The sequence below is a fragment of the Haemaphysalis longicornis genome, unplaced genomic scaffold (assembly GCF_048455015.1).
Source record: "Haemaphysalis longicornis isolate Haplotype H1 unplaced genomic scaffold, Haemaphysalis longicornis Haplotype H1 scaffold_9, whole genome shotgun sequence".
NCBI lineage: Eukaryota > Metazoa > Arthropoda > Arachnida > Ixodida > Ixodidae > Haemaphysalis > Haemaphysalis longicornis.
The window spans coordinates 125,197,062-125,219,982 of record NW_027526460.1 but is presented as its reverse complement, the minus strand read 5'-3'; the positions used below and the strand labels follow the sequence as shown (position 1 = coordinate 125,219,982).

The window sequence follows — 22,921 nt, the reverse complement described above, 5'->3', positions numbered from 1 at the left end:
AAAGCTGCGTCGGCAGCGGTCGCCAGCCAGCGCGCCCAGTCCAAACTGGTTTTCGGGGCGACGCGCAACGACGCGATGGGGGCGCCGACGCTGGGAGGCGCTGCGCGGGCGCACGCAGAAACGGTTAACTGTGCGCCAGCTTTCGACGCGCCTCGTGTAGCTCGCCTGCTCTCTCGGTGTTTTGCGTTTGCTCGTGTCCGAATTCCGTTCCGTTGAAGCGAAAGGTTGCGGCTGTGCCAAGAGGACACGTTCGTTTGTTCCGGTAACCACGCCTGCTTCAGCAGCGGATCGACGCGAAGCGAGCGAACTTTCCACGCTTCGTCAGGGGCGACGCGCCCGCTGCCTTTGTTGTGACGGCGGCTCGTATGCGCCGCACCCGTCGGCGCCGGCCTGCGCTGACATCGGCGGCGCTACAACCGCTGCAACGACGGAGCGTACGTGAGATTCTTTTCCTTGGCTCTTGCCGCGGTGGATTCGCCTGGCTAGTCGTGAGTGTCTGCATGATAGTTGCTGGGATAGAGAAGGGGATACGTGATTAGACCCCAATTCAAAAATGGAAGCTGTGTTTAATGCGCCGAATAAGGGCTCGTTTAACAAGGATCGCCGCACTAAACGCCGCGTAGAAAATTCTCGGATATTCACATTGTGGGCCAAACTTGCATTTTGAAGCACATGCATGTGTCACGTGATCCCGACATGCTTTGCTATATATATAATGGGCGTGATGTGATGAAAGCAGTACAAATGTTGCTGGAACGAGGTTTGTTTCAGTAACTTTGGGCAGTGCGGTTCATTGGTGGGAGAGGAGGGGGGGGGGGTGTTTTGCACTGTTTAATTAAACTCATCCTCTCTTGTTTCCTTCGGTCCTGAAAGAAGTGGTTAAGCTCATCTTATGCGCTGTCTGCTGTGCGTACACGAATTCTTGTGCGCTGAGCACAGCTTTGCCAACACAGTGAAAGGAAAGACGTGAGCGATCAACCGTATACTTCGCAAACAAAGCAAACCTAAAGACTAACACAAATCGAGAGGACCGCTGTCAAATAGCTTATCCTCCGACTGTGCCTTTGCACACAATGCAGGGTGCATCATCGCCGAAAGCGGTCACATAGTCGAGCGGATAAAGTACCGATTTTTGTGCGGCCACATACCATAGGCCTCCTGCGCTGGAGTTTTGGCGACATGCAGCGCCCCTAGCGGCCGACGCCTCTGGGTAGTACAAAAGCAGACGACCCTCGCCGCCCTCCATGTGTTTTGAATTACATGCTAGAGTGAAAGTTGGTTGGGGCGCTTTGTGGCGTGTTTAAATGACTGTATACTGTATGAAATAGCCCTTAAAGTAGTTGCAGAGGCTAAATAAAATAATATCTGCTAAAAGAAGCCGATTTGTCGGCTTTCTTTTGAGCGAGCTGTCGCGGTGGTCGCGGCGTGGGACAGTATCGCCAGGTCGGGTGGTTTAACTGTTTGACGACAGTTACAGTTTTTTCTCCTTGCGTGCGGTCGACAAAGAAAAGTTCACGAGTAGCATAAACACGGAACGCTGCTCATCTAATATCCTGAGGTAACTGCAAGAGGTTGCTTCATCGGGAGCATGCAAGCGAACGCAAGAATTCCGCAGCCGACTCAGTTGACACTGCTGGCCTGGCACCGCCTTTGAAACGAGTGGAAATTTTGTTTCGTATTTTCGCAAACTAAATGATTCTTGCGTCACGTTTTACGCCGCACGATTTACGAACGGCAGGGTACATGTATACTAGCGAGTAGGTGGGGCAATAGCACAAAAATAAACAAATTAAGCGCTATTAAAGGACGCAAAACACGCACCAAATCACACACCCGCTGCCTGCAGAGATGTGTACTTCTATAACATCACATAGCACAGCATAACATAACACAGCCGCATACACGGCGCGGGGCCCCGAATATTTACAGACGATCATCACTGACTGTGTTGGTTTTCTAGTGCAGGGGTCGTCGAATCTGAACGCCGACACGACAGTTTTGACTTCAAATGGAGTTAGACAGCGAGACAAGAACAGAGAATTGGCGTCCTCCAGTTGAATTGCCTCCCATCTTCACACTTCGCCAGATTATTGTCAAATATTATTAGAAATTCACTGAATTTTTTCTCTTTGCATTCAAAGCCCCCCTCCTGCTCCTCCTCCTCCCCCCCCCCCCCCCCCCGATTTGCCGTCCAGCCCTCCGCCGTGTCCTCCGCATGGAACTCGGCCGTGGCTGACCCTCATTCTAGGCTATTAAGTGCGAACTGAGAATGTATTTAAGTTAAGTGAGAGCAAACAAGGAAAGCGAGCGGCCCCTTAGTTTGCCGACCACTAATTTCGGAACCGCAAAACAGATTTCACGCTTCTGACGGTCGCGGTATTTTGTCACTGAGACACGCAACAAAACGGCAAGCTAACGCTGCACCATGTATTCATAACGGCGACGCAAGCGATCACTGTTTAATGAAAGTGCACGCATAGTGTGCAGGTACGCAAAAGAGCGGCGCACCGCAGCAAGCGAGCCTGCGGTCCGCCGGACTCGCTGGCTTTTTAAAGCGCGATCATCGCCGATTGCGTCACTCTTCTTTTTTGATCGACGGTTTTTGAGAAGTCTTTGTCACCTAGAGTATTAGTTTAAACTAGAAATTTTACTTAAAATTTCACTTCGTACGACCATCGATCGGAAAACCTGCGAGTAGCAGACGCCGTCACGGTCCCGGCACTTTCGTCGGCGCTGTAAACGTGTTTAGCGCTGCAAAGCTTTTTCCCCTAATGCTAAGTTGATCGCTGAAATAGATCGGACGCCTCGGGGATGAGCTGGTGACCACGTCGCAAAATAATCGGGAGCGTCGAGCTCATTTTGCTTCTGTCACCATGGGATCCTATGGGACCCGCGCAGCTTTGTACTACCCGGAAGTACTGCCCGGAAGCCGCTTGCGCAGCGCCCCCTGGGCAGCGCAGGAGGCCTATGGAAAAGGTTTCCCAGGTTTCTCACACGCGTTGCCAGGATTTTCGCGTAACCGTAATTGAAGCGTACTGGCCTGTAGCAGCATCATCAGCGGTGCAAAACTAGGTTGTCATTGCTTTGCGGTTCTTGTTTAGTTTATTGCACCATTTTTATCGCCTGACTTTTGTATCGACCGCCGCAATGGGGGTGGCACAAGAAACACTAGGGATGGTTTAGCCCACGGCAAATCACTAAGCCCAAAGGGAAAGAAAAGAAAGGAGAGACGGGGAAGTGGGGATGGGAGATCGAAGAGGTTAAAAAGAGATCGGAAACGGCAATTCGTTGGCATGAAGGAGACATCTTTCTTGTACATGCACAACAGATATCCACAAAGCAGGCGCAAAAAAGGCGCAAGATTATATCGCCAATGCAGGGCGGAGCGCTCGAATACGGGAAAAAAAAATACAAATGAAAATAAGAAAACATAAAACAAAAAAGGTGATTGGAAATTTGAGTAAAACTAGGGTCCAAAACCAAACTGCTTCTACCGTGTCGGGATGTCGCAATCGGATAGACGATGGCTTCATGACGCGAAGGACCCAGGTTCGACTCCGACCGCAGGAAGCGTGTATTTTTCTTGAGGCACTTGATGTGCTTGCGCTTATCATCATCATCACCGTCGTCGTAGTTTTTTGAAACCCAATGTGTGAAATTGGTTTTCGTGCAGTGTGTTTTGGCGCGACATCGAACGCCATCAGCGAGATGAGTGTCCTCTGCTACGCTGTTTCCTTGAAAGTGGTACTACACCCCCTGCCACTGCATCGGAATGAATTTGTGCCCCACGCTGCTTAGCTACCTTTGGCGGTAGCGAAACGGCCTTGCAAGATAAGAAAAACATGGGTGTGTTGCCCGAGAAGGAAGGCGGACCAGACGACGCTCCCACAACAGATAGTGCTCCTATTTTGCCGGTTGATTGATTGATTGATTGTAGGGTTTAACGCGCCGACGCAACGCAGGCGATGGGGCGCGCCGTAGTGAAGGGCTCCGGATTATTTTTGACCACCTGGGGAACGTGCGCCGAAATCTCGTACACACGGGCGTTTTTGCTTTTCGCCGCCGTCAGAAAAGCGGCCGCCGCGGCCGGGGAATCGAACCCGTGACCTCGTGCTCAGCAGCGCAACGCCTTAGCCACTGAGCCACCGCGGCGGGTTATTTTGCCGGTGAACACCGTGATAAGGCGCTGACATGCCGATCGGTCGTCGCTCCCGCTATATTATTAAAAATTTGGGAGTCTGTACAGTCATGGACAAATGAAATACGAACACAAAAATTTGAACCAGAACATGCAGATGTGAAAAATGCTGTTCGTTGAGTTTCAATAATGGCACGCTGTTGCTGTATTTGGAAAGCCCCATTTCCAAACGTTGTTACAGTAACTAGGAAAGGCGTAATTTTGCATTGCATGGAAGGAAATCGCGCTATTTGTGGGCTTTGGTCATATTTGCGTGTTCGCATTGCATTTGTTCATGACTGAACATTTATACCTATGGAGTCCGGGAACCATTCAAACCCCCGCCCCCCCCCCCCTTTCTGTTTCAGAATAAACGCGCGAGAGGTTATTCAGTTTCTCTCCGCATTGTCTTTTTCCGGGACATGGCTATGCGTGCGTGGAGTAGAAGTGGCTTGTTGGCTCGCAGAAATTCAAGGAGGTTGGTCGCAGTCACTGGCGCCTCCAGCCCGTGTATCACCCCGCGGCACGTGTCGGGTGGTGGCTTCTTGTTGGTGAAGAACTCGTAGACAGAGTGCAGAACTTGCACGGTGTCGATGTTGCTAAGCATGATGGTGAGCTCCGGGTCTGCGCTGCTCGCGACGATAACATTCGGCGTTGCTTGCAGCACCAGTGTGACGAGATTGCAGAACCTGGCAAGCGGAATTTCGCACTTTTCATCGAGGGCTACAGTCACTTCATGGGTGGTTACCTTGGCGACACTTAGGCCTATCCTGGGCCTGTAGACGACTGTATAGTTATCGGGGGGTAGCCTTGGGCTTCGTTGCTGCTGTGGCTTCAAGGCCACGGCCGGACGCGACGCCGGCTCCTGCGTAGTACGGGAGGTTTGTGTTGTATCCGCCGCCCACCGAGTCACCATACGTGGCGGAGATATGCAGCCGCTACCTCGTACCCACGGAAAAGAGAGCCTTTATTCTTGTTACACGATATTTGTAACCGGGTTTGCGGTTGCTGATGATGATGCTGGAAATTGTCTAAGGTCCCTCAGGGACCTTAGAAATTGTCCACCTTTGTGCGCCACCTGGTGGCATGAACAGAACTACATTACACAACACAACATCCCCTCCTCCCAAAAAGGGGCAGCACACCGTCGCACAACACAACATCCCCAGGTTGCAGTTGCACAGATGAGAGAATGTCACAGTCCAAATGTGGCTCCAAGTAGACTCGGTAGCACTGACACCTTGCACAGCCAACACTTAATTCACCCATGATGCTGGAAATTGGCCACCTTAGCATTGTGCGCAACCTGGTGACATGAACAGAACTACATTACACAACACAACAGTCTGCTTCGTGGTAGTCGTTCTGGGTCACTTCCACCCGTGGGTTAGGATGAAGCGCTTTCCCACTGGGCGGGTCGATCTCCATGTTGATAGCGCGGCTGGCTGTCGGTGGCAGGGCGATGTTCATAGAACTACGTCCCTCATAAAAAATCCTGTGGTGTTTTTGATGTATTTCTGTAGAGTTTTGTCTTCCTCTTGTGTAGAGATTTTGTAGAGTTTGTGAAGAATTTTTTCGACGAGCTCTTGACGTGTTTCAACAAGTATTTGGCCACGGAGTTTCTGTAGAGAGTTTGACGAGTGATTTTCTGTAGAACTTCTGATGTATTTTTGCAGCCTTTTTACGTACATTCATGCGTACTTCTTGATGCACTTCTCATGGAGTTTCTGTAGAGAGTTTGACGAGTGATTTTCTGTAGAACTTCTGATGTATTTTTGCAGCCTTTTTAGTAGGTTTGTGTACTTCTCGATGCACTTCTATGGCTTTTATGATGACATCTTATGTACTTCATGACGTATTCTTACGGAGCTTCTTCATTTATTTCTGCGTACTTCCTGACGTGTTCTTGCCATTTTTGTAATGGGTTTCCTGAACTACATGAATATTTTAGGTCGACAAATTGATACATAATTACACATTTTACGCTTTGCTGCAAGTAAGTGTTATTGGGCAAAATAGGGGCATTTTTGGCAGTCACAATATGTAAATCGGTAGCATTGATAGTCACACATAAATTTAGTCAGACAGCGACAGCTAGCTGAAAGGCCAGCCAGTCAAAGCTGCTGAAATATACAAGCAGAGACAAAACTCAGCGACTCACGATCGATTTAATTCTGAGACAGAACTATGCAGCTGACTGACCGACAGCCTTGATTTTCCGTAACACTACGGACAGGAGGGTCGCCTTGATTAGCTGCTGTGGCACGGCAAACTTGGCACATGTGCAGGCTGGAAAGAAAGAAAAAGCAAGCTGATATCAGAATACAACATATCAAAAGTAACATTTTTTTTTAAATATCCTTTTTTTGCTGAAGTTCTGTTTTTAGTTTGACTCTCTTCGATGCTGATATTTAGCCCATTTTTAATTTCCTTAAATGCTAATTTGATGATAAATTCTTAGCAAGAATACACTAATTCTCATTTGAATACTTGTGTCATAGCTTGAATTTTTTAAGGTTGCATGTGTGCTAAATTATTTTTACATGAACCGTACCAGCAGTGGTAGTAATTCAAAAGATTTTGCTCACATATACATGATCTCTCAGTATAAAAAGCCACCTCATGTCACCAGACGTTCGGCACCAGCAAAAATGACTGAAGGCTAATAAAGTTTTATCTGAATCCCCAGAATGACAGGTTACCTGCCAAAAAAAGCTATCCAATAAAAGCACCAATGACTTGGGTTCACTGACGAATAATGTTTGGACACCTAAATAGCTTGTGCGCCTGTATACACAGGACACCTATGCGGTTGTCATTCTCATTCTCTGTATATGTCCGTTGTTATGTCTTGTGCAGTTGTAAGTAGCTGGCACACATGAGAAGCCCAACAATTTGTTTTAGGCAATATAGATGTCCACAGGACCACTGCTGTACAAGGAAAGCTCACTAAGTGTAAAAAGTACTGCTTATTATTTTGTTGTAAGCAGCTATTATGCAGCTTCGATGTCTGCTCTCTATCAATTATCATCAGCTATTTTGCAATGCCTTGACGTTATTTTAGCTTTCGAATTCGTTCATTGCTGAGACGTGCGAAGGAAAGTTTGATCCCCCGCTTAAGCGGGCGAACATGTGGATCACCCGCTTTGATAGAGGAGAAATATCCCAAATACTATCCACATTAAAAACCACTGTTCTGAACGATGTGCAGGAAACAAGTTGCCGTAATTTATGGACAATTTATGCTCAGATGTCAGCTATTTTGAACGCATAGTATTCTATAGCTAGCAACACGTAGTGTTGTACGGCTTCGAGCAAATTTTCATTCATGGTTTTTTACCACGGTAGCTTTTTCCCATGCGAAAAACCACTAATGACATGATGGACATTCCATAATAGCCAGCCTGAAGACGAAATACATATAAGCAAAACTCTTCCAACCTACTACCATTGGTAGCGTGGTTCATGTCAACACTGCTTAGTATGCTGGCAAGGGGGCCTTGGGCAGACATAAGGAAAAACACAAATTCACAAATAAAAGTTACAGAGCTTCCTTAAATATATTCGGTTCGTTTCAACGAAAAAATTAATGCAGGTTAAAAAACTGTTGAAAGGAGGAGACTAAGCGGACAGAAAACGACCTGCCTTGTGCTGCCATAAAGGGTGCCAAATAGAACAAAAATAAAACAAAGGATGCTGTCCGTGTGGGGAGACGTGAGCCAAAGCAGAGCAAAAATAAGCAATGGGGTGAACTATTTTGTCATGAGCAGCGCCAACAAACCAAAATGTACAACTGTAGTAATGTTGGTAAATAATCAGCTCCACAGTGCAAAACATACAGAACAAAGGGACAAGAAAACACAGGACAGGCTCTGAAGTTAAACAAAAATATGCCGCCAATAGATGCACAAAAACAAAATCTAACCCAATGAAAGCCTCGGGCATTATTGGGTTAAGTTTCTCTCATTTTTTGTATGCATGCTGAGTATACATTTTTGTGCAACTCCAATAAGTTTATTTTAGTTGACATTCAGAGCGTGTCCCATGTTTTCTTTTCCCTCTGTCCTGTCGGTTTTGTGCTGAGGATATAGACATGCACAATTGCAAGAAACGCAATGAAGACGAATAAACTACAATTGCTACACACTACGTGAAAGTCCCTAACAAGGATTTCTGTCCAAAAATTTTTATGTAAGCATTGAACCAAATATTTCAAAGCTGGAGCTATACTAAAAGCTTACTGTGTATGAAGAGATCTGTGAAGGAAGTTTGAACAGCCACAGGTACGGATAATGCATGTTGTCATATTTATAGCTTTAATAGCAGCAAAAAAGACAACAGAAATTTTTTGAGTAATTTTTAAGTTTCAAATGTCCCTATCAACGTGCACAGCTACGGATAAGTCGTCACCTGACAATTATAACCAACCAAACTTCGCACGCCCACAGAATAGTCATCAGGCACAAATATGTATGTGAAATATTTCCTTTTCTTTACTGTTCATGCTTTTATTGGGGCAGCCAAACGTACACTGGCACTAAATATTGAGTAGAAAGTGTTCACAATTTACATTAAATACAGTAGTCAAATCCCGTCAACCCTAATAAACAGAGCAATAAATCCTTCAAGTAAATTTTGCAAAAAGCCATAACTTGCTTGATGCTTGAAAAAGTTTTCTAGCAAAAGAATATGTTACCAGGCAAATTGCCGCTTGTAAAACATGAAAAAAAAAACAGCATGAAAATTGGACCTAAGCTCACAAGTGCAAAAACACAGGTCAAGAACAAGTGCTATTTCTCAGCTGTTCATCAACACAAAGAATGTATATATGCACCGAAATATCGCGCTGGTGCCCAAATGCTTCAATAATGCCAGGCGTTTCGAACAGGCCGAACTTCCCGACATCCCCATGTGCATCCAAAAGAAAAAATTGTGTGTAAGGTGTTGAACCAAGATTTATTTTTCTCTCTTTGCGTCACACAATGCATTAATGATTTAGCCAAGGAAATGGGCACTGACCACTTGCGACAGGTAAAATTGCGATTTGGACCACTTGCCCACCATTTGCTCCCCATTGTGGGGCGTGCAATCGTGACCAGCAATGGACCTCTCCCTGTATGTAAACAACGTGACGTCACGAAGCGCACGTGCGCGACGGGTGGCGCCGCTCGCGGCGGCGAAGTGCGGTGGCGGTTGGCAGAACGCGCCTGCTCCGACGACCTGGCCTGGCCGCGCGGCGCCCGAAAGGAACGATGTGCCGTTGGTTCGGGCCGTCACTGGCCGCCCACATTGCAGGTGGCGGTCTAGCTATCCTAGCTATGCCCGTCGCACCTCCATGTAGCTTTCCGCATCTACAACCTCCGCAACAGTTTCGTTTACCGTACGGTCAACTGAAGGGCGACGCTTTCGGTTAATCTGTGCGCGACAGCCTAAACGAGTCATTCTGAAGGTTGGTGCTGTTGCTACGCATTCCAAGAATGTTTTTTTAAGATTCTTTGTGTTCGGATAGATTCCAAGGAAAGCTAATTCATTGTTGATTTCGAGGTCTGCTTAAGCTATATAAGCGCGGTGCCTCAAGCAGCGTACGTATACGATCCCCGTTCTTGGTCTCTTTGCGTCGCCCGGAGACAGTGGCGTACACACGACTTCATGTCGAGGGAAAAAGGAAAGGTAAAGCATGAAAGGATTAAAAAGTAAAATAAGCAGCAACGAAACAAAAATATGAAGAGCAACAGCCAAAAATTATTCCAATAAAAATATTGCGATGATGTCGTTCTCTACGTGATTGACCGATTGTTTTGCTACCTTTTCCCCCAGTGAAATCGCGAAACGGTTCATCGTCATTGTGTGAGTAACATAGCAGCCACATATGGTTAGTGCGCATAGCTTGCGACAGTGCACTGAAATAATTTTCTGTAGTCATTATTTCATGATAGTTAAAGTTAGTGTCCTTGTACGCCCGCTGAATACGAAAGCGTCGGGAGACCGCAACAAAAGAATACATTCACTGAGTCTGTTCGCTTAGGGCAAACACATTTTTCGAGTTTTTTCGAGTCGCGTGAGCGGCCCATCTCGCGCCAAAGGCACGATGCTACATGTCAGCACGGTCAGCATCTCTGTTTTGCAGCATCCTCAAGGCAGAATATAATTGTTCAAGGTAAAAATTTATTGCACTTACAAGCAATGAATTTCGTTCGTCTTGAACAGATCCCCCCATAAGACCAAACTTGTCGTTGTCGATCTGGCGGCAGGCGGCTATCGCGATCCCTCGTCGAAACATTTATTTCGCGTCGCCTAAGCAGGTTAGGCATTCATTGTGTTTTTAATGCTGTGCTCTACCTCCTCAAAACATGGCAATATTTCGCAGCAAGAAAATTTCCGTGAGCCCCCTACCCCCGGCACTATTTCACTTGACCAAATTTCTGCTGGTGCTGCATGATAGCAGATGGTTGATAAACAGATCATTTCATGGCACGAATCAGCGCGGACTGCCAATGTAGACGGTATTACTGCGCTTTGGAGAACAGCAGAAGTTCAATTCATTCATTGACTGATTGTAGGGCTTTAACGCGCCGACGCAACGCAGGCGATGAGGCGCGGCGTAGTGGAGGGCTCCGGATTAATTTTGACCACCTGGGGATCTTTAACGTGCGCCAAAACCTCGTACACACGGGCAGCAGAAGTTCGAGAATGGGAAACGTTGCTACGAGTAAGAGCAGACCATGTCGCTGCTTTGGCTGCCAGCCTCTTCGGCACATTGCGCGCATCCACAATACACGCCGAATTTACCTCTTTGGGGACCCGAAAAGTCTGATGCCGCTGTTTTTGCTCGCAAGATTTGCGTAGCCGAGAGCACAGCAGCCCACCGGCATCAGAAAAGCCAACACGTAAACAAAAATTCCACTTTTGCGTGCGTCGAATGCAGCCTCACTGCATACGCCCCGCGCGCCGGTCCGAATGTTTTGCCAACCACCCTCCCGGCCACACCCAGCACGTGCGCTTTCCGTGACGTCATGGCCGCTGCGTGACGTACCCCGGGAGAGGTCCATTCAGTGGGGCTAGGATTTTAGGGCAAAGCAGATACCAACCAGCCCACAAGGTCATAAAAGCTTTTATGAAGGGATGCTCAGCAGGGCACTACTGTTAAGTTGAATCGGTCTGAAGTTTTTTTTATCATTACGCGCACTGCTTCGGCTGACGAGAGGGATGATCTGCCTTTATAAATCCAACTTGGGGGTTCTACGCGCTGAAGCTATATCTGGTCTTGAGGGGTGCAGTAGTGAAGTGCCGGCACTTTCGTTTTTTTTTCTTTGATTCCAAAATTGGCTGCCGTGGCCGAAAGAACCTCTTGAAATGGTTGGCATCATTCGAGATACAGCAGCACATCTGCGTCTCCACAAAAGTTCAGTATATACATACATTTAGTGTGCAATAAACAAATGAGAGCCAGCTCGTACCTTGTGTTGTTTAGATTGTAAATCTACATCAAGCATTCGCAGTGCTACGTTGTGTCGGAAAAAATCTAATCTGCACAAATAATCACCAAAAACCGCACTGGTGTAAGATTGCTTAAACACCTTCAAAGAGTCCCTAGTGAAAAAATGACGACTTCAGATCACTGAAATTCCGTTGTGCATGTAACAGGAAGACGAGGTCTGTAAAAACCATAAAAGAAACGTGTTCACCCACTTTTGCATAGACTGCCAAACAGTCGGCGGCGCCCGATGAGGAAACAGCCTCGGTCCTTGAAATAGGCCGCACCAACAAGTCATTTTGAATGCAAGTTGCACCAGTCAGCAGCCTGCAACATGTAAGTTATTAGCAAACGACAGGCCAGACACCAGAATCATACTCTGCCTTAAACCTGCGAAATCCCAAATGCTGCGTTACTCTGATCACCAAGGTGTGTTGCACACTAAAATTCATTAAGCTGGAAATTCCGTAAGTGACCCAAATTTAACAGCCATTCTTGAATATTTTTACTTGGTTCTGAATGGTTAATTTACGTTTGCGATGCTACAGTAACAGTACGAAGCGCAACCAGCGCTACTCATACTACTGTACCAGTTACGACATGCGTGTAGTTCTGACGCTACAAATAAACTCGGGTTCCATACACTTTGTTCATTCCAACATGTCACGACCAAACTGAGCGTTCAAAAAGATTAATTATTCAATCGAAACGCGAAAAAAACATCCAGATGGCATTCTAATCTAATGCTGTACGCTCGGAAATCATTTGGTTTATTATTTTATTCTAATGCTACACGCACGGCAATAATTCAATTTATTGTGCACGTTTTTTAACTGAAAACTATTATGACGGGAAAAAAAATGGCATCTGCAAAACGAAACAAAAACCAAGAGTGCAGATCATGCTAAAAGTACACGATTTGCGTTTAATGCATACACACTTATATCGTACCCGCACTCATATTCTCATATTCGCACTCTCCAGCTTCCCTTATTTCATTTCATATCAAAACATTCGGCTAGCAAAACAGAACAGGACACACACACACTTCACCAAACACAGTGCTAGAAATCGCGTGAGAATTGATTATGTTTACACACGCAACGGCCAGGTACAAAGGTCTACCGACAGATCTGCGCAACGCACAAAGCGAGTCAGTGAAATCGTTAGGACTAACCGCTTACGCGGACCGCAGTTCGCGAGCAACTCTGCCGACTCTGCTACGATAAATACATATGACAAGCAAACAAAGTTCACTAGTACTCACTTACCTTCACTGCTTCGCAGTATTTCTTCGTCCGGTAGATAAATCCATGGTAGTCAAATCACCGAAACAACGAAAGTTGAAGGCGTGCACAACCGTGCCGCCAGGGGGATAAAGCGAGCTCCGAGACGTCCGAGACCGTACGAATCGTGGGCGCTGACATGATACAATTCCCATGGTTGCCAGTTCAATTGTATTCAGCCTTCTAAAAAGTTGTTCCGTAATTATTTAACTAAAACAAAGGAATGAAGCAAAATTGTTACAAATATTTGCCTCAGTAATTAACACTAGCTGTATTAAAACTTTTAGTGTAATTAAGCTCAAATTAGCGAACAAAAAGTAATTGCGTAGTATAGTTTTGGTTTCGATTTGCAAGGCCCTTCCGCCTGTTATATGTCTGCCTTGCGCAGTGTGTATGTGTGTGCAGTCTCCAGCCGCTCCAGCTCAGATCTGCGTGCGCGCAAAACGTGTGCAACTGGTAAAACTCGGATGCACGCGCTGAGCAAGTGCCTCCGCGGGCGCTTGCGAGGCTGTCATTCGTTTCTTCACGTTAAGCACCCTATCTATTGCCCCTGAACTGACGCCGGAACAGCGATTCCGATCTGACCTTGACTACCGAAAGTTCACTACAGGCTACGGATTGGCAGCCAGCGATCGTTCCCGTTGGAAGAGAAATAAAAGGAGCTTTATAATCGTTCGGTTCCCGTTGTTTTATTCATGGTACTTCTTACAGCTCTCCGTGCTTCGAACTTTTGCACAAACGTTCGGGAAGGTAGAACGAAAAAATAGGTAACGAAATGCGGTTTCTTTTTTAATAACTCACAATAAGTCCATGTTCTCTCCTCGCGCGCTCTGTGCGGCAAATCACTGCCCATTCAGTCCCGCAAGCTTTCCCTTTGAAGTGGTGGAAAGCAGCTATAACTTGACGAATACAGACAAAGAAAAACGGGACACGCCGCTGACTGTGTTTCGCATACTCCCTTGACATGCATTCTGCCACTCCGTTGGCCTGCGATCGACCGCGCTCTTTCGTTCCTGTGCTTCAAAGGGCCGCGACTCACCGGCAATATCAGCGTTGGCCCATGCGATAACGTTTTTGTGTGTGTGTGTGTGTGTGTGTGTGTGTGTGTGTGTGTGTGTGTGTGTGTGTGTGTGTGTGCGTGTGCGTGCGTGCGTGCGTGCGTGCGTGTGTGTGTGTGTGTGTGTGTGTGTGTGTGTGTGTGTGTGGTTGTCAATAAAGGTTTCACATTCAGCTAAAGCCACAGTTCACTTCACTTCGTTTGAAAAGCATTGAGCGCCTCGCAAAAAGTCACAGAATGGCAAATAAAGCGGCACAGCGCAAAAATGCACGGAGATCATGACGGAGATTCATTTTTCTGTGCGCCCCAGTACGGATCAGCTGATCCCTTGGCATCCTCCCGCATGCGATCAGTCGAATTCAAGCTTGCGCGAGCGTTGTGTGAGCGTTGCCACATCTTGCTCAAATAGTTTCAGTACATATAAGTCACACGCTAAACCGAAAACACGTCGGTTACCTACCCACAGGAGATAAACTACGCAATGCTGTCGACGCCGCCTAAACAAAATCCGCTCGGCCAGTGGTCCGCCATGTTACAATTAATCCCGGCATGCTTCGCTAGCCGGACGCGGAAACGCCACAGTAGCACGTTGCCAGATTACAACCCATCGCTTTCGCCGTTTTCAGTAAGCAAAAGCTCAGCTGGCAACCTTCAAATCGTTGTATCATGTCTGCCACTATGTGTCGTACGGTTCCAATGCATTGGCTCAGCGGCGTGCTTTCCCTCTAGAGTCAGTATATTATCTCTATGCGTGCCGCCAACGGCCAGTAGCACCCCCACCGATACGGAGTGCAGATAGGACGGTCGGGCTCGCCGCGCAGCACTTTCCTGTCTCATGTTCGTCGGAGGGAAAAACTAGTTCCTGAAATGACACCCACCTTGAAAAAAACGCGTGGCGAAATAGATGCCCAAGTTATTGGTAAATACAGATATTAGTTGCCAATTATATACAAGAAAAGCTTGAGCGTGGGTTTTTTTTAAAGGAAACAGTAATTGTACCGACAATGTAGATTACGGCATTTAAGGCAATTTCAGGGTCTACGGTGGAAATACAGCTGGCGTGGGGTTGCGGGCGCCGTAATTTTACGGTTTGTTCTGAGGCCGCTACTAAAAACGCCGATCGAGGGACTTTAGCCGCTACCACTAGCAGCGCATTTTCCGCACTTTCGCGCGTCGACATCGCCCCGCGTTGACGGTGTCGGCAAATGCACGGCGACGTGAGCTGACGCGGGAGCGCCAGGAAGCATCCGAAAGCAGACGACATCGTCCGGATTCCATGTCCATCTCCTGGTTTGGGGTCATTACTTTCGCAGAAAACAATCAATTTCTTTTTAACCTACGGTAATCGGGTGCCTTGAGGCAAATTACAAGCTATTTCTGTTCGAAAGTGCGCATTCCTTCGTGGCTAGCTTGGCTTCCATCGGGGAGACCGGGGATTTCGGATAGCTTTTTGCGAGTTAAATACGGGAACTTTGGCTACATCGCTTGTAGTGTTAGCATTATGGGCTTGTCTGCAAGATCGGTGCGTAACGAACAAAGTTTATCAAAGCCATAAATCTAGCGGCGCATTCAATTTCATTCGCGGCTACCGTAGCTTGCATAGGGGGAACGATGAAGCGCGATTGCTTTTCTTGGCTCAAATAAGGGAGCGTTGGTTACATCACTTGCATTATTAGCATAATTGGCTTCGCCTCCAAGATCGATGTGGTAAAAACAAGCGTTATCACTGCTGAAATTTGTCAAATACAACCAAAACGAATCACCCGACAATATTCGTTGGCAGCCTCTGTTAGTGTACCAAATTCTTGCGCACGCGCGCACCGTCCGGCGTGGTCGAGTGGTTAGGAGCTTCGGCAATTGCGTTATGTTTTGAAAGTCCATGGTTCGAATCGTAGAAAAAACCTTATTTTTTTTTTATTTTTTTTTTGCAATGAGGGTATCATAGACAAAAAAAAAAAGGCAGAGTACTTTGCAATTTAACCTACAAGTGACGTTCGACGGTAACCTCACTATCAAGGCAGCCCCGAAATTTGCTTTGCTCACACTTTGAATTCATGAAGCTGCAGTCGGTACATACACTCAGGTTAAATCAAGTAGCAAGTAAAGTTGTGCTAATTGCGTCTTCGTTCATCATCCTATCATATTTTGTTCATATTTGACGACAATGACCCCCCCCCCCCCCAAAAAAAAAAAAAAAAAAAGAAACTTACAAGGCTTGTTGGCAATTGATGTCGCTTGAATACGAAGTTCTGCACTAAGTCCCTACCTCCTTCCGTGAGGTTCGGTATTTACTGGGCTACTGTTTTGAAGGTCAAAGGTTCGAATCTTCACACAAAGTGCCGGTTATTTTTTGGTGATAGCTAGATCACCTATTTTGTACTGGCGTAAACAAAGGGTACCAGAACACCTTTCCTTTTAAGTCTGACTAACCTCAGTAGCAAGGCAGCGCTGAAAATTTGTTTTGCTCACGCTTTAAAGTCATCAAGCAGTCTGTACATTACTTCTAGGTAGGACATCAAGTTGTAAGGAATTTGTTCGAAGTGCGTCTTTGTTCATGAGGCTGTGTTGTTTTGTTCAGATTTGACTGTGATAACTTGAAATACATTTTGCAACGTTTCAAAAATGGCCCGCAAGCATTCTTGTAGAGCAAAGAAAGTGCATTTTGTATGGCAAATCTAGAATGCTAATTACTGCATTTAAACAATTGAAATAACTGCTCATAAACGATCAAAAATAATTTAAAAGTCCTGCAGATCGAGTTCATTGAAACGTGCTCAGCAACGTTCGTCGACGCAGTGGTTGACGCATGACTTCGCCTGTTCCATGCGTTTGCATGTGGTTGCGGCTTCTTGCAGCTCTCCTGCGTGATGGTGCGGCGACGCCGATCAACGCTGACGCTCGCGCGACGCGTGAATCGCGTGTACGTGTGTGTGCGCGCGTGTATCGTATTGCTTGGATGGAAGGACGGCCGCTGGTACACACGAGTTATGATGGCAAACAATAAAAGTGCTGGGGAGCTGGCTTATAATTGAGTTAAAGTTCACAGAGTTTCTATGGAGAACTAACTGTAGAAATTCTATAGTCTTTTTGGAGGCTTTGATGAGTGGAAGCTTAATGAACTTTTATGGTGAAGTCACAACAAAAATTCTACAGAGTATTCATAGAGGCCTTGAGTTGTTTAAGTTCACAGAGCTTCTATGGAGAAGTGACGGTAGAAATTCTACAGAATATTCATAGAGATGTTGAAGAGTTTGCTCTTAATGAACTTTTATGGGGAAGTCACAACAAAAATTCTACAGAGTCTTCATAGATGCCTTGAGTTGTTTAAGTTCACAGAGTTTCTATGGAGAAGTGACGGCAGAAATTCTACAGATAATTCATAGAGATGTTGAAGAGTTCGCTCTTAATGAGCTTTTATGGGGAAGTCACAACAAAAATTCTACAGTCTTTATAGAAGCCTTCAGTTGTTTAAGTTCATAGAGATTCTATGGAAAAGTGACTGTAGAAATTCTACAGAATATTTATAGAGGTGTTGAAGAGTTAGCTCTTAATGAATTTCTGTGGAGAAGTAGCTATAAAAAGTTTGTAGACTTTTTATGGGGGCAACTCCATAAGCTCAGAGTTCCTGATGAGTTTCTGTAGTATTTCTTGTGACTCCATAAGATCTCCATGAAAACTCTACAGAAATTCGTAATCCATTTTTGTGAGGGGTGGCAAAGCGGCTTGGCTTACAATGTAGGCCTAGCGCCGTCGGTGCTGTTAAAGAAGTGCAGGAGGTCGTATCTCACCAAATTTTGAAGTCTGGTGGTCGGTCCTGGTTTCAAAATGTAGCTTTTGACTTCCGCTGTCCGCTGGTGGTCGCAGTTTGTTGATGGTATGCGAGATTCGTTGATTCGGTGATCGGATCGGAACGGAGCCCGACTGCTCGTGTCGGTCCCCTGGTGGCGAACCTCCACCTGATTTAGTAGATAAATAAAATAAACTTAATTGGCAGGGGGCTGGCGCAGCAGCCTCCTGTGCCAGACCCCTGCCAGACGGCCCAGTTCTGGCTTCTCCAAACCTGCTGCAAAAAAATTGCCTGCTCCTAAGACTGCTCCCAAACCCACGTACCCTGTTCCACCCCTGACGGCACGACAAAATTTCGGAGGGTGGAGGAGATGAAGCCCCATAGGCCCCCCCCCTCCCCCCCGCTACGCCCCTGTGGGGGGAGGGGGTGCTAAAGGGGTGTTGGGGGTGTATAAGTCCCTAGGCGAAAATGTGGCGGGGGCTTTATGTGTGCTCTGTGATCGCTAATTCTGATCGTGAGTGGAGTCTGCCTGACCAATGTACTTGACGTGGTATATGGTGCATTCAAGGAGGTAGAATGTATATTTGCGCTGCCACAGTCAAACTGACCTGTTAGAACAGATGGCCACCCACTGCTCATTGTTTTGTGTCTGTCTGCCTGTTTGTGTGCGTGCGTGCGTGTGTGTGTGTGTGTGTGTGTGTGTGTGTGTGCGCGCGCGTGCGTTAGCTAGAAACGAAGCAAAGTCGCAAAGAGTGCAAAATATCGGTCAGTGGACTGGTCTTCATAAGAGCAAGGTACAGATCGCGGTTTCTACTTATGAAGACCTAGGCACTAACCGATAGGTAAGAAATCACCGTTGTTGTGCACGTTTGTCCAACCTATTAATAATCTCATATAATTATACGTATATGTCTGTGTGTGTGTGTACGTGTGTGTGCGTCCGCCCTAGAGTTTGACCCTTACTCAAACAAAACACACAAGTTCCCGCTCTTTTTAACGGTTAAGGTTTTCAGGAGGGTGCTAATAAGGATCTCCCATTTTTTTCCGGACCGACGCGTGTTTCGAGCATTTCGCACGATTCAACTTCATCGGTCTTGAACTCGAGACCAATGCTTTAGCCGTGTTTTCTCGTTACGCCTGCCAACTGCCAAAATTTCGTCTTTCCAGGTTGACCTGTCGGCGGTCGACCGGGTGAAGACCTGGCGCACCACTCCCTTCGTTTCTTTGCCGAGTGGAGATCGCCGAGGCGCCGTTCAGCAAGACCATGAGCGGGGCACCTACGTACTACCTGGACAACGAGACCCTGATCTCCGCGGTCGAAGCTCGTCCGGCGTTGTGGCAGGGCACACATCGGGACCATAAGAACCGCTTCAAAAAGCTCAAGTTGTGGGCTCAAGTAGCGGCTGCACTGTTGCCGCGCATTCCAAACGCAGGTACGCCCACAAACACTTTCCATTGAGTTTCTGACTCGCTGCTGGAGGAGCAGTGGTGACTGCGCACATGGGTGTTTAGTTAGTGTTACCGGTGACGTCAGTGCCTACGTTTTTGAGCACTGTGTATTGGAACGCGGGAGTGCCCACTTTGAAGCTTTTTTTTTATCCCATTCTTCATTTTTACCATTGCGTCGTACTCCGGGCAAGATAGCTTGCAGGTTACGTTTACCTTGAAGTCCAGATCGCGCGTCGGTGGGCTGAGGCCAGCGCCAAAACGATCCCACGCCGATGCACGCGGAGGCACGGACATAGGTACTCATTACTAGAGGCCGGATTATTAGGCATTAAAAAGCGTGTTACAGGCGTTATAAATGGGCAGGCGAAACAGCGTTTTAGGCCTACAACGTCGCAAATATGGGAGCCAATAATTTCTATAAAAAAGAAAAATAATTTCAAATGAAGACGTGCGCGACCTGTATCTACGGTAGAAAAACCAAAACTGTTGTTTTTGATGGCACAAAGGGTCCAACAGTTGAACATAGCCGTTCAATTGTCTCATAGAACTGCTGGACTAATGGTGATCTATTGGCTCAATTCAACAAGCGCCCTGCTCACATTCGTGATCAATGGCCGCTGTGGCTCGAATACTTGTGATCTGGGAATACTGATTTAAAAAGGCGCTACTTTATGTCTGCCGTATGCAATTTCATCACGACACAACAAAAACAGACAAAAATAGATGCAAGAGCCGACTCATTCGTTGAGGAAAACAACATAAGGACTCAAGATTGACTTGAGCTGGTCGAGCAGACCGTTAGAGCCAAGACTATCTGGCTCTAATGGCTGTCTGAAATGAGGAAGCAACCTACATCCCAAATGCACACTAGCGACGTGACGTCTTGTCTGTCCGTCCGTCCGCCTGTCCCTTTCTCCCTCCCCCTTGTAGTCCAGTCTCCTGGGTAGCCATTCTGTTTCCCAGTGGTCCCCAAGTTGTAGGTTCACCTAATTAGATCTAGGACGCCCTCCACCCGACTGTGCTCCCAAATCCAATATGTGTGTTCCCTATCATCAATTGTTACTCCTATCACTGCTATTTCCATGGAATCGATCCAGCTTTTGTACGAGCTCCATTTTCTGATTTCATATAAAGTTGGAAGGCGGGTCGAGTTTGTAGATGCATGCGGCAGACACCTACGGAGCTGCAGGGTATTCCAAAATGCTATCGCATTCGAGACTCTCCAATAAAAAAGAATAGTCATGATGACCGCATGGCCTTTTAGCGAAACATATTACGTGTTGTCGAATATCCAACGGTGCTTTTTCTTCTCCGTGCAGAAGGAATCGTGCAAAAGCGATGGAAGTCGCTGCGGGACAAGTTTCGGCGTGTCTTGGTGGCCCGGCAGCATTGTCAACAGAACGGCCAGGCAGCGGAAGAGTTGGGTGAAATAACGTGGGCTTACTTCCCGCAACTGCTCTTCCTGAAGGAAACGATGGATGTGCGGCTGTAAGTGTTCTAGTTTGTTATCGCTTCTATATCACACAAAGAACGTGTGGGGCTAGTCGGAACTCATCGAATAAGTTGTTTACATTGTTCCCCAAGGCTGAAGGCACAACTGGCTCACTAATAATTTTGAGGCACGCTTGCGAAGACAATCACCCCTCGTATTTACGGCTACAGAATTACAGCAGTTCCTTATTTCTACAGAACTAAAGCTCGCGGTAATTCAAGCACTGCGATAGCTGTCTTTGTCAACATATTGGAACTTTCTTAATACCTTGGTGAGCCCGTTGTGAGCCAAGGGAACCTTATTAGTCCGAAAGAAGGGATAGCTTGGCAGATTGGAATGTGTTCATCTGAAAAGCAGTAGCGCGATAAAAAGAGAGCATAGATGACGTATAGCAGAACTAACGTCTTGCTGGTCTTGGAAAGCCGGGCACATTAGATGCTGCGCAACCGGATGCGACAGAGGCGTGTTTGCTAATAATATTTGTTCTAGATATGTCAATTACTTTTCTTCTGACAAAATCGCTTAATTCTGTGACGCGGGATTTCGGCCTACGTCAAACACCCTCTTCACATTTGTAGCTCCATTCAATAGTGCTGTTTAAGGTCTTCATGCACTCCTGTATAACACATTGTCCGCAGGGTGAAACACATCCGGCATGACCCCGCAGGACCAGCCGAAGAGGCCCCGGAGGACATAATAATAGAGAACACCGAGTGCGACCTGGACACCATGTCTCTGGTCTCGGTGGAGAGCGCTCCAGATGCTCCGTCACCGTCCAACGACTCGCAGCACGCCGAGTCGCCGTCAGCAGAGCCGGTATCCACGAAGCCGGTGGAAGCTTCGTCGACATGGAGCGTGCCCGAGGACTCTTCGCAGCACTATGCGGTGTCGTACGGCAAGCAGCAGAAGAGGCGGAGGAAAGATGTGTTTCACAAAGATGAGGAGGAGCTTGTGCAGCAGCTGAAAAAGGAGGATCAGGTTCTCAGTCACCTGGACAGCGTGCTGACCCGCATGGCACAGCACAAGCCACCTGACGAGGACGAACACTTCGCGTTGTCATTGATCAGTCACATGAGGGCGGTGAAGGCCGAGAAAAAGCTGCTCATGATGATGAAAATATTGCAGGTTTTAGAAGACTTCAAATAGTACACCGACCTGTATACTGCCAGTTTTTACCTTCTCTTTGTGTGATACTCGGTGCTTACATTTCTTTTTTTTTAAACTCATAAGTGAGGGGCAGTTCACAAGCAACTTGCTGTTGATCTCAACGACCACACCGGTTCTCGTGGCTTGTATCAATGTTGAAATACAAATTCGTTCCAGACTGTTACGGTCGTGCCGTATCCCTGTGTCCATGCTGCCCTCTTTCGTCTCCTGCGCCAGCGTAGAGCATGTGTTCACAGAAAAATGATGACAGTCAAATTATAAATCAAGGCATGAGCAGGCACGGAATGCCGAGAGTCTCATCATCCTGCCGGAATGCTGACGCACGTCCTGGTTGCTCTGTTTGGACAGGATCTTGTTTGCGCGATGGGCAGCCGTTCACCTACCCACCGAAAAAAGAGAGGGAGAGAAAGAAGTTTTATTATTAACAAGTGAATTAAAAAGACTGGGTGGCCACCAGGCAGAGCAGCTCGTCCAAGTAAGGCCTCTTGGGTGGCCAGGTCTTAGCTGTTCAGCGCTTCCACCCATAGGTCGCTGCTGGTGTTTGCGGGGAAAGATCTTGACGGCATTCTGACGTGAGTGAAACATACGCACCACAGAGAATACATTAAAGAGATTGATATTCTCATGGATGAGTATGATGGAGAACGGATCTTCGCAAGGCTCCCGTTCGAAGCAGTCTCCATTTTCGTTGCTTGTGTTGCGGAAGAGGTGTATGGGCTGTTGGGTAGTGAAGACGGGAGAGACGGCAGTGTTGTGTGATGTAACTAAAAGTGATGAGCTCTTCTCTAGTGGATTCGGCGCCATGGTGGGGGAAGGGGCATGCCTGCGCGATGCGTAAGCTTTCGGGGCGCTGTGTGTGAAAACTCGTTTCTTTCTACCCAGCATGGACAAAGGCCAAAACGAGTTGCACCGATTTAGTGGGCGGATGTTGTGGGAGAATTTGGAACTTATTCGAAGACATGTTGTTTTGTACAAAATTTGGAATGGCCAATTTCGAGTCTGAGATGACAAGAAACGTGACTGTGCGATTGT

At 47.0% G+C, this 22,921-nt stretch overlaps 1 protein-coding gene and 1 long non-coding RNA gene across 3 annotated transcripts; one reads left to right on the top strand and one right to left on the bottom strand.

Annotated features, from left to right (window-relative positions):
• LOC144153627 (uncharacterized) lies at nt 1–22,083 on the top strand. 2 transcript variants are annotated; one of them, XM_077685278.1, is made up of 4 exons: nt 1–438; nt 18,949–19,214; nt 20,550–20,718; nt 21,361–22,083. In XM_077685278.1, the coding sequence occupies exons 2-4, from the start codon at nt 19,046–19,048 to the stop codon at nt 21,866–21,868; spliced, it is 846 nt and encodes a 281-aa protein (XP_077541404.1). In that variant the 5' UTR covers nt 1–438; nt 18,949–19,045; the 3' UTR covers nt 21,869–22,083. The 2 variants fall into 2 exon arrangements, with proteins under 2 accessions (XP_077541404.1, XP_077541403.1); XM_077685277.1 differs by having other exon boundaries at nt 2–434.
• LOC144151784 (uncharacterized) lies at nt 6,327–13,040 on the bottom strand. Its single transcript, XR_013318969.1, has 3 exons — nt 12,923–13,040; nt 11,867–11,978; nt 6,327–6,466 (listed from the first exon to the last, which is right to left on the bottom strand). It is a non-coding gene; the product is annotated as an uncharacterized LOC144151784 (long non-coding RNA).
• Nucleotides 22,084–22,921: the final 838 nt, after the last annotated feature.

What these genes read in the sequence shown, in the direction of transcription:
- LOC144153627 (XM_077685278.1), top strand. Translation starts at nt 19,046, where the DNA reads ATGAGCGGGGCACCTACGTACTACCTGGACAACGAGACCCTGATCTCC. An exon ending in GCCGCGCATTCCAAACGCAG is followed by an intron (nt 19,215 to 20,549) that starts GTACGCCCACAA and finishes TTCTCCGTGCAG; the next exon opens with AAGGAATCGTGCAAAAGCGA. An exon ending in GAAACGATGGATGTGCGGCT is followed by an intron (nt 20,719 to 21,360) that starts GTAAGTGTTCTA and finishes CATTGTCCGCAG; the next exon opens with GGTGAAACACATCCGGCATG.